Source organism: Miniopterus schreibersii (genome assembly GCF_964146895.1).
Source record: "Miniopterus schreibersii genome assembly, chromosome: 1".
NCBI lineage: Eukaryota > Metazoa > Chordata > Mammalia > Chiroptera > Miniopteridae > Miniopterus > Miniopterus schreibersii.
In genome coordinates, this window is record NC_138101.1 from 122,073,872 (window position 1) to 122,086,051 (window position 12,180).

The 12,180-nt window shown below is 35.1% G+C and overlaps 1 protein-coding gene across 1 annotated transcript in view; it reads right to left on the reverse strand.

The window, feature by feature from the left end:
* Window positions 1–12,180, reverse strand: part of TTC6 (tetratricopeptide repeat domain 6) — a gene marked incomplete at its 5' end in the record, with an annotated part of 188,853 nt that overhangs the window by 69,826 nt on the left and 106,847 nt on the right. Inside the window, one exon of the mRNA XM_081118398.1 lies at window positions 9,475–9,579. Coding sequence (XP_080974524.1) covers window positions 9,475–9,579 — 105 coding nt within the window. The remainder of the gene's footprint in view (window positions 1–9,474; window positions 9,580–12,180) is intronic.

Below are 12,180 nucleotides of genomic sequence, written 5' to 3' on the forward strand. Positions count from 1 at the left end.
TTAGTATTAGGCCAAAACCCTCAATTTGGCTTCAGCATTGGCCGTTAATCAAGTGGATATATCTACATTATTTCTGACAACCCTGATCTTAGAAACAATCAATGATTTTGTGATCTCACAGGTTAGCATTGAATCTATGCAGGGTGTCAACATCAGGACTATGAATAAAATACATCATTTTAATTGACTGTTAATGTTACTACTCAATGTAAAATACAAGTAAACATTCTAAATGTTAAATGAAATGAAAATCTCCTTATAATTCAAACTCTATCAGTGAATTGTTATATATGCATATTTATTGTTGCATGGGTAAACTGCTGCAATGATTACAATTATTATTAAATGTGCTACTTCTCTGTCCTGTAATCAGTGATTTAGATATGTAGAAACAACGAGATCTAAGTTTGAGAGCTGGGTGGATTCGTGATGAATTAAATTATGTTGTAAGTTTTTAGGTCTCAGCTTTAAAACTGCAAATTCAAAAAATACTTATTCAATATTATTCAATAGAAAATCAGCTTTAAAAGCATCATGTAATTATCACTGAAAATGGAGCAGATACGGAGAAGGCTATGGGAACTTCGGAAGCACCAGTATTTATTTTTTTGCTCATCTTCTTCTAATGTATTTTTAGAAAGTAGCTAGGGCCTGGCCTGGCGTGGCTGAGCGGTTGAGCGTCGACCTAGGATCCAGGAGATCGGGGTTCGATTCCCGGTCAGGGCACATGCCTGGGTTGTGGGCTAGGCAGCCGATCAATGACTCTCTCATCATTGATGTTTCTATCTCTCTCTCTCCCCCTCCTTTCCTCTCTCTGAAATCAATAAAGATATATATATATATTTTTTTTTAAAAAAAAAAAAAAAAGAAAAAAAAGAAAGTAGCTAGAACACATGGTAAGAAAATTATTGGACATAGCAACAAGAGACTTGGTCAATTTCATCATTATTCTTCAAAGACAAGCTATGTGATACACAAGAAGTTTTGGAACTATTTTGTCACTTGCCTACACAAAATATTTAAATATGATGGAATAGTAGCAGTTACATACAGGGTAGGGCAAAAGTAGGGTTACAGTTGTTTGTATAGAAAATAGCACAGTAATTAATAAAAATATAAGATTAAACTCTGTGTTTCACATACTCACAACTGTAAGCCTACTTTTGCCCCAACCTGTACTTAAAAGACTGCTTTTAACAATAGCAAGGACAAAAACCTTAATACAGCAGGTCCTTGAGTAATGTTTTATAACATTGATGTGATGTCATAGGAAATTAACTATGTTTGTATCAGTTAGCCTCTGGTAAAATCAGTTTTGTTATATGTCATTTTGCTTAAAGTCATGAAATCTATCCATGGTGTTAAGTGACAACTTACTGTAGTGTATTTTACAGATATTAAAACAGCAGAACTTAGGATCAATGATTGCTTTTTAAAAGAGAATGTGGTTCATATGTTAGAATTTGCGAAGATACTGCCCAAACTAATTTGCTTGTTAGGGCAATTACAGCATTGCTTACATGGTATCTGATGTAAAAATTCTCCTGCTCCACTCCAGGGATATTGCTCAAATTGGTATGCATGCTAGGATGCAGATGAAAATGAAAACAGTTTTGCTACTTTAGAAGTCAATTATGACTTCTGCTTCTAATTATGGCACGCTAGGTAATTCTGAGGAAGACAACTAAAAAAGCTACATGTAATATGAAAAACATAATATTCAAAGCATCAAAGAGCTAATAAGATGATGAAGGGATACTAGGCTAAAATCTAAGAAAAGGCATGAACCTGGAAAGGAAAGTCCAGAATTCAAAGATGGTTTTTTTCTCAGGATACTTGCTAAAACAGCTGCCTATCAGTGATGCAACTTCTTGAGGAAAGGGTGACAGAAATTGAGGACCAGAATCTACCTGATCTATCTGAGGTAGAAGCCTGATTTTACACACACACATACACACACACTCACACATATATGTAAATATTCAAAATATACAAGTATTCAAGGCTACAAGGATATTATAGGGCTACACACTCAGGTTAAGAGTGAATGGAAGAGTCCTGGCTGGTGTGGCTCAGTTGGTTGGGGATTGTCTCATACACTGAAAGGTCACTCGTTCGATTTCTGGTCAGGGCACATGCCTGGGTTGTGGATTTGATCCCTGGTTGAAGTGCATGTGGGAGGCGGCCAATCGATGTTTCTCTCTCACATGGATGTTTCTCTCTCTCTCCCCCTCTCCCTTCCTCTCTCTCCAAAATCAATAAAAGCATTAATATGTGTGTGTGTGTGTGTGTGTGTATATATATATGCTCACAAAACAATCATATGTGTCAAAAAACAAAAAGTAAATGAAAGAAAATTAACCTTTTTGTAGACTTTCAGCTGGGGCTCTGTTACCAGGGTGATCAGAGAAACTCAAGCCTCAACCTTATATTAAGGCTGACTCTGAGTGGTAAAGATCCCAGGTTCTGACAAAACTTTTTCCTGGAGAAAGGAATTGCCATTCTAGCCCTCAAATACTTCCTAAAATCAATGTCTTAAATATAATGATAAACATTTAAAGGCAGATACACAAAGAAACAAAACACCACAAAATAATATATTTGGAGAAAAAATATAAATTCTAAAAGGAAAAATATGAAACCAAATTTAAAAATACAAAGTAAACAGGTTTAACAATATATTAGGCACAACTGAAGAAAAAAATGTATGAACCTGAATGGTATGATAGATCAAAAGAAATTGCCCAGAACCCAGGATCAGGAGAAAAAGGTAACTAATAATGTGATTAAAGACCCAGAAAATGAGAAAGAGAATGGAATGGACAGGAGCAAAATTGAAGAGATAATGCCTAAACATTTTCCATAGCTGATGAAAGACATCAAACCCAGATTCAAAATCCCAGTGATTCCAAAGACCATTGATAAAAAGAAATCTGCAACTAGACACATCTTATGGAAACTGTAGAAAGAAAAGAGAAAACTTTTAAAGTAATCAGTTTGGGGGGAAGCACAGAATTTATTATCTTCAAATGATTCATACTTAAGAATTACTTCCAACAACAATAGTGCACACCAGAAAATAGTGAAACATCACGAGTGTACTAACAGAAAATATTTGCAATATATATTTTGCCCAGGTAAAGTATTTCTTAAGAATATAAAGACGTTAGAAATGAAGAAAAAACAGGCTTTTCACCAACTGCAGATTTCCCACTTCCTTTAAAGAATATTCTAAAATATATACTTTATGCAGTAGGTAAAATGATTCCAAAAAGAAAGCTCTGAGATGCTAGGAAAAGAAAAGAAGAAAAAAAAAGTTAAATACATGGGTAAAATGTAAGGAATATTTCATACAATGGTAATAACATCTGAGTGCTTTTAAAAGATCCGTGTAGCCCTGGCCAGGTGGCTCAGTTGGTTGGAGTGTCCTCCAGTGCACCAAAAGGTTGTGAGTTCCGTTCCCGGTCAGGGCACATACCTAGGTTGTGGGTTCAATCCTGGGTCAGTGCACATACAGGAGGCAACTGATCCATGTTTCCCTTTCACCTCTCTTTCTCTCACCCTCTTCCTCTCTCTCTAAAAATCAATAAACGTCCTTGGGTGAGGATTAAAAGAAGAGATAAGTATATAGTAACATTTCAAAGTAAGCATATTAAGAAGGGGTACATGAAATTAAAAGGTTTTAATAAAAAATTCATTGTATTTTCTTAGGTTTTGATAAAGGTATTGGTTTCAATTAATTATTGATTAAAGATGTATAATCTAGGAAAACCACCATAGGAATAAGAAACTATATATATATATATCTTCCAAAATAGAATGATAAAACACAATTTATCCAAATAGTTGAAAAACAAAAATAAATAAATTCAGGATATATTATATCCAGAACACTACATTTTTTAAGTAAAAAGGGCATAAATTTAACAAAAGTAATAAAAGAAAAAAATTAAGCAAAAGACAGAATCAATTAAACAAATTAAGGGAAATTAAAAACATCAGTAATTATACATATAAATAGGTTAATTTTGCACTTCAAAAACTGGGGCAACTAGATCTTTGAATCTAAATACCAATTCTCATGCAAAGGAAGCAGGAATCTTTGAAAAAAGGCCTGGTATCAGTTCTGATATTTGGAAAGTGTCCTGGGCCATCGTTTTTTGTGCCAGGAAGTCCTTTTGAACACCTCCCAGTGGCCAGTACCGATTTCCTTTCGGACGGCTTTTCTGATGGGTCGCTCCATCAGGACCTGATCTAACCGATCGTTCTTATTCTTGCTGCAATTCCTGCTTCAGTTCAGACGATTCTCCCTCCTCTCAATTCGCTGTATGAACACTTTCCGTATACAAAGACAGAAGCATTCGTGGCCAGGCTTTATAAGCGTACAGTTTGGGAAACACCACTATTGCAGGCGCCCTGGGTCAGTTCCATTAAAAGTTGATACTAGGAGAGGAGGAGAGAGAGGGAGCAGCAGGCAGGGGGCCTTCAGCTCCTGGCTCGGGTCTGACAGCTGTGAGAGGGGAGGAGAGAGGCTGCGGGTTCCAGAGCAGCGCTGAGGAAGGTTCGGCCAGGCCCGTGGGAGGTCCCTGAGCCAAGGATGCCTATGAAAGCAACCCCGCGTCGAGCTGGACTGGGTCAGCCTGGGCAAGCCCCGCGCCCAGTCCCCGGCTGGGAGCAGCCCGGAGGAGGAACGGCCCGGGGTGGCTGCCGCGGCTCATGGCCCACTGCAGCTTAGGCCGGCGGGCAAGCATGCTCCTCCCAACAGGTTCTCTCCAAGGAGATGTGAGCATCAGGTGTTCGTGGATGTCACACAGCTCATGCAAATTAATAGTCACCAGTCTTTTCCATTAAGGCAATCTTTATATATACTTTATGCTATTAACCTCTTTTTAGTTTATGGCATCTTTTCCCCACACAAAAAAATATTATTTTTTCCTTAAGTAAGTGAAAACTTTGGACCACACTAAAAAAAAAAAGAACAGAAAGCAAACATACGTAACAACCTTCTTAGATTTAAATTACACATACACTTTGACCAGGAATTCCAAATAGAAAAATACATATATATATGCATATATGTGTGTGTGTAAAGGTATATGTACAAGTATGTTTTAAGTGAAAAAAATCAAAATGCAGAACAGCATAGGCTACCTGACCACACACACATTAAAACATTAATTTGAATACACCTGCATTTCATCAATGAAAATGAAAATGTCTGAAAGGATACACACAATGCATTTAACAATGGTTAACTTCAAGGAGAAAAGAACTGGGGAAGGACAGTATTCAAGTTAGGGAGTGCTCTTTATTGTATGAATTTTTCCTACAAGAAAGCATTCATATACTACTTGTGCAAGTTCTTAAGCAATTTTACTAAGCCTCACCACTCTGACAATAATATTGCTAAAGAAAGGAATGGTAGTTTAACAAAAGACAGAACACAAAGAAAAATTTTAAAAGACAGAAACCACAAAATAAAACATTACTACTAAGACCAAATTAACCACATGCCACTTATATAGTTTGTTCATCACTTCACACCTGTCAGAATAGCTACCATCAACAAGTCAACGAACTACAAGTGCTGGTGAGGGTGTGGAGAAAAGGGCACCCTGGTACACTGCTGGGGGGAATGCAGACTGGTGCAGCCACTATGGAAAGCAGTATGGAGTTTCCTCAAAAGATTAAAAATTGACCTGCCATTTGACCCAGTGATCCCACTTCTAGGAATATATCCTAAGGAACCCCAAACACCAATTACAAAGAACTTATGCACCCCTATTTCATAGCAGAGCAGTTTACAATAGTTAAGATCTGGAAACAGCCCAAATGCCCATCAGTAGATGAGTGGATAAAAAAGCTGTGGCACATTTACACCATGGAGTACTATGTGGCTGTGAACAGGAAGGACCTTTTAGCCTTTGGCACAGCATGGAGGGAACTAGAGAGTATTACGCTAAGTGAAATGAGCCAGTCAGAGAAGGACAAGTACCAAATGATCTCGCTTATATGTGGAATGTAATAAAAAAATAAACTGATGAACAAAGTGAATCCAGTAACAAAGAAGCTTGGAACAAACTGAGGGATCTCAGAGGGAAGGCGGGGAGGGGTGTAGGTGGGGAGAGATTAATCAGAGAACTTGTATGTTTATGGGCATGGCCCATGGACGTGGACATTGGTATGGGGAGGGCCTAGGGATGGGATGGATGTGGGGTGGAGGGGATCAGTGGGGTTAAAAGGGGGACATCTGTAATGGTCTCAACAATAAAGATAAAGAAACATAAACAAATAAATAATATTTTTTTTATTTCAAAAAATTTAAAAAAAATTTTTAAAAATAAAAGACAGAAACCACAAAATAAAACATTATTAGTAAGACCAGATTAACCACATGCCACTTATAGTTAGTTCATCTAAAAACAAACAGAAGAAAGGGTTAAAATTAAAATATTCCTGAACAAAAATCAGAAAGAACATAGCGCCGGCCATATTAGAATAGAATTCTAATATTAAATAAGCCAAAGTAGATCACTTAAAATTGATGAGAAAGAATTCATGATAAAGAAAAAACACTGTTAAACTCATAATAAAGACAAAACAGCTTCTAATCACATAAAATAAAAACTATTAGTGCCCCAGCTGGTTTGGCTCAGTGGTTAGAGTGTCAGACTGCAGACTGAAGGGTTGAGAGTTCAATTCCCTGTCAAGGGCACATACCTCAGTTGCAGGCTCGATACCCTGGGCCCCAGGCAGAGTTTGGGAGGCAACCAATCAGTCTCACATCCATGTTTTTCTCTCCCCCTCTTCCTCTCCCTCTCGGTCCTTCTTCCCTTCCACTCTCTAAAAAAACAATGGAAAAAATATCCTAGGGCGAAGATTAAAAAACACACACAACTATTAGTAACACATGGGGAAATGGCAAAAATACAAGTGCACTGAAAAATTCCAGTGTTTTTTAGATCAGATGAAAGAAGGGTGCCACAGAAGAATGGAATAATATAATAGCTATAGCTATTATTAACTGAGCACTCGCTATTCATCAGGCAATATGCTACCAAATCTCTCATTAAATGCTCAGAATATCCACTTTGCATACAAATAAAAACTAAGACTTCAAGAGGTTAAGCCAGTAGTACAAGGTTACCTAGGAAGTAAGTGGAATTAAATCCAAGACTGTTTGATTGCTCAGTGCTGCCACACTGTAAAAACGGTCACCACATATAATATCACTGAATTAATATCATAAATTCCAAGAAACTGGTATTCTAAAGAATATAGCTCCTTATATTATTAAGGATTAAGAATAAAATTTAAATAAAATAATTAAAACAAGTTAAAAAAATAAAAAAACACTTTCCCACATAAGCTGTGTATCAAAAAGATACTGAAAACCTCAATAGAAATCATTTAGAAAATAAATGAATACACTATAAATAAAAATTTATGAAATAAGGTCAAAGTCTTACACAGAGAAAATTCATGAAGGACATATATTAATTAAAAAGAAGAATGATAAAGAAATTAAAATTTAATGCAAGAAATTTTAAAATGTCCAATAGAAATGTCAACCTTCTATGAAAAGCAGAAAGCCAATAACCAAAAAAATTCAAAGAGAGAGATAACGAAAATTCAGAGGAGCAAAAATTGAATTATTAATTAATCCAAAAGTTTTTTGGTCAAAAATGCTACCATTTAAACTCATTTGTTTTTCTGGTTGACTGGCCATGCTGTCTAACAGGTAGATGATTGTACATAATAATCCTTGCTAAAAAAAGTTAAAGAAATTATATTGATGGTTTTATACTGGTGTATGTATAATAAGTAGTTTGACAAGTAGAGACTAAAACATTTGCAAGTGAAAACAAAAGAGAAAAGAACCCTAAAAAATTATACTAGTTTCTAAGAAAATCTATTCTAGTGCAGAAAAAAAAAATCTCAAAAACATGATTAGAAACATGTAACAAATTATGCAACATTAGAAATGGAAATTAAAACTGAAGAGAGAATATATAGCGTACAACATAATTTCAACTGAATAGATGGTTTTCTACAAGGATATACATTATATTACTAATTCACCCAAGAATAAAAGTTAAACATGAATAATCCTCAAATCAGAAAGTAAAAGTTTTCTCAATCATCTTCCAAGTTTTCAAGATTATTTCTATCCTATCTTTATCAATTCCAGAATATTTAACAAGATGAACTGTTACTCAATTAACATTATGAAGCAAGAATAGCTGTAGAATTCAACTAAGGAAAAAAATAAAGTACATACAGGTTTCACTCATAAATATATATTAAAAATAAATGATTGTCTAACATAATACAACATACTTTCTGAGAATAATACACTATGATCAAGTAATCTGAGAAATATAAAGACAGTTCAATATTAACATTTTATATATATAGTATCAACAGGTCAAATATGAATGTGATTCTATCCCTGCCTTGGTTGCAGAGAAGCTAAGAGGTAAATTGATGGCCCCATTTGAAGCAAGATATATATCTTGATTTCTTTGATTTAATCTGATCTCTGACTTTATGACGCTATTACTCTTGTTATGTTTCCCCAGTGATTTCCTTAACTATTTTGTCTTATCTTTTTTTGATATGTTTTAGTAAGTTGCCTAAAATTTTGTGCAAATAAAATATATTCTAAATACCAATAAAATTTTATGCACAATGATGTTTATCACAGACTTTAAAAGGAAAAAATTAAGGAAAGAAAAAAGGGTAAAGGAGAAAGAAAAGAAAGATGAGGCAGAATCTTCGAGAATGAAAGAAAGCGGGCCAAACAGCGGACAATTGTTTTTCTGAGGGAGAAGAATAATAGATGATTTTGGTTTTCTTCTCTTGATTTTTCTAATTTTTAAAATAATCAGTATAACATAAAATTAAAACAAGCAAACAATATTTAGAAGAAAAAATAACAATTATATTGGGTAGTGGTAACATTTTTTTTAACATTAAATAAACTAAAAATGCACTTTTAAAAGCAGATGAAAATATCATGAAGATCTTCCAAACAACCCAAGTAGTTTCACATCTTGGAACCACAGTCAAATTAAATATCCTTTCAAAAAGAAAGCTTGACTGGCTAAAATAACATGGATAAGTATACATTTGTAAGAAATATATATAATATGTAAGTATACATGTATACTGGGGTGGGCAAAAGTAGATTTACAGTTTTGAGTACACGAAACGCAGAGTTTATTCTTATGTTTTTTATTAATTATTGTATTATTTTTCATATGAACCACTGTAGACCTACTTTTGCCCAACCCTGTACTACATAATTGTGTATTATATACATAATTTCTATAGTATAGCTTAATCATTAATTATGACAGCAGTTGTGTGACAATTTACATAACAACTGTCCAGTAAAGTTTAATCTAATAATCAATAATAAAATTTAATTATTAAGCAACAAAATTAGAGAAAATTCAGTCAGTATGTTACCTCATATTTTGGATATAGTCTTTCCTTCATGACAGATACGGGAACAGAGAATTTGGGTGAAGTTAGATTCCAAAACAACTTTGTAAATCCTGGATAAGCAGATACCTTTGAAAATAACATAAAAGGTTATTAAAAACTAACAAATGGTCCCCAGGGTAAATACCCAAGCTCCTGTCAAAATCATATCTAGTTGCCCAGAAAGTGAGGTGATTGATTCCACAGCTTCTGAAAGTCTGGGAAAAACTTTTCATACCTATCAGATTAGCAAAAATGTAAAGTTGGCAATTCCAAGTGGTGCCCAGAATGTGGGGAAATTAGTAGAGCCACACTGGAGGCCAATTCGCCATCTCTAGTAAAACAGGAAATGGGCATGGCACATGATCCGGCAATTTCACTTCCCCCAAATAAGTCTAAGGAAATTCTTACACATGTGCATGAAGAGGTATGTACAAGGATGTTCAGACTGCATATGAAATAGCAAAAAGCCAGGTCCAATCTCAATGGCCATTAAGAGAGAAACAGATGACTAAAATGTAGTATATTCATATAACTAAACCCTAGTAAAGCCATTCAAGCTCAAAAATTATAAACCATAGATGGTTCTTAGCAGTAAAGTATTGACAGTAAAATAAGCAAGTTTTAGAAAGATGCATACAAAATAGTGCCTTTAAATACATGTATACAGAACACACAGACCTACAGTGTTTATTGTTTAGGGTCACAAATACACCCAGTAAAGTATAAAATCATGGACTGGAAAGACCACAATTGCAACAGTGACTGCCCTCGGGTAAGGAGGAAGAGAAATGGAACTAGGAAGTACAAGAGGACTTAATTAAATTACTTTTAGTTTCTTTTATTTAAAAAAAAAAATCTAAAACAAGTATAACAAAATGTTAACATTTATAAATTATTGATAACATGTCCCGAAGTGTGTCTTAGTTTAGTTTTGGTATTTATTTATGCTTTTTAAAACTTTTTCCAAATAAATATTAATCGGGCATAAGGGAATTTTACGGAGGTGAAACTATTCTGTATGATCCTGGAATCGTGGCTACATGACATTATGCATTTGCCAAAACCTACTGAACTTTACAGCGCAGAGTAAACCTTAATGTATAAAAAATTTTTTAATTTAAAAAATCATTTAGGAGATCAGGAGGAATCCCAAGATGGAATACAGAATGTCACAAAACACTCTAACTGTATTATAAATGTATGAAACAACCTCATAGAAGGGAGAGGGGGGAAGTCGTTGACCTTACTAACTTGGAGATGAGTGGATAAGTAAAACTAAAGGCCAAAGAAACTGTGCATAGCACTGTACTTAGTTGATAAAGTTATGTCCCACGGGAATATAGGTTAATAATTCTGATACATCTCTACGGGTGCACTTCTGTACTGGAACTGAGCAATTCAGTAAAGGGATGGAGAATGGTAGGACCCAGGTTTGTCACTGTTGGAACAGGAATTTAAAGATGAGCGAGGGAGGAGACTAGAATGCTCCATGTGGTAATGGATTATAGTTGGAGACAGCACTATGAACTCGTGTTTTAGACACGGATGGTTACCTATAGAAATATTGTTTAATATGTGCATTTTACAGGAGTTAGGATACACACATGTATTTCCTTGCTGTGTCAACTGAGAAGGCCTAGAAGCCACAATGCCCCAGTGGCAACAAACACACCTAATGCCCAGATCTTAGTTGTTAGCTACATTCTTTAAAAAAAGGAACCAGGGCTTCTTGCAGAAATTGCTGATTCTACGGACTGAGGCAGCAAATATACAAGATAACCGGAGAGCATCTTATATTGCCAGAAATTAAGAAAGGGTTTTCCAAAATCCCACAATAGTGGGGTATGTTGAAGGGACTCAGGAGCCCAGTGAAGGAGCTCTCAAAGACCAGAGCTCAAACTATGTTAACAAAATAATAGTAATAAATAGTATTGGATTATAACTCAAAGTATAAAATAAATACCCATGAGCCATACTGATATAAATAATTGAATATATAAATAAATGGAAAGAATAGACAAATCTCTTACACAGACAAATTTAAAATAATTTGTGTATATACTGTGCCCTCAAGGAGGTAGAATATAACCCTACACTACTTAAGTGTGAGCTGTACACAATGATTTCCTTCCAAGGTGTACAGTATGGGAAAGGGGACAAAAGAGAAACTTTACAGCGAAGGCTGGCAAATGCTATCTTCGGCAGGTGATCAAGGTTCAATTCAACAGTGATAATTCATATTAATAATATGAAGCCTAACATGACATGGCAAAAATGGCACAGTATCTCAGTGGTCTTTCTCCCCAAAATCACATGAGGCAAATCCCAATTGGGGGACATTCTACTAAATAAACATTTGACCAGTTCTCCCCCAAAACTGTCAAGCACATCAAAAACAAGAAAGTCTCAGAAACTGTCATGGTCAGAAGACTAAGGAGACATGACAACTGAATGTAATTGGTATCTTGGATAGGATTCTGGGTCAAAAAATGAACATTATGCAAAAACTATGGAAATCTGCATGAAGCATGGACCTCAGTTAATAGTAATGTTTAAATATTGGTTCATGGATTTTAACAAACATAGAATACTACTATAATGGTAAAATAGAATAGAAATGTATTTTCTCACTGTTCTGGAGAATAGAAATCCAAAATTAAGGCGTAGGAGGCTCCATGCTCCCTCTGG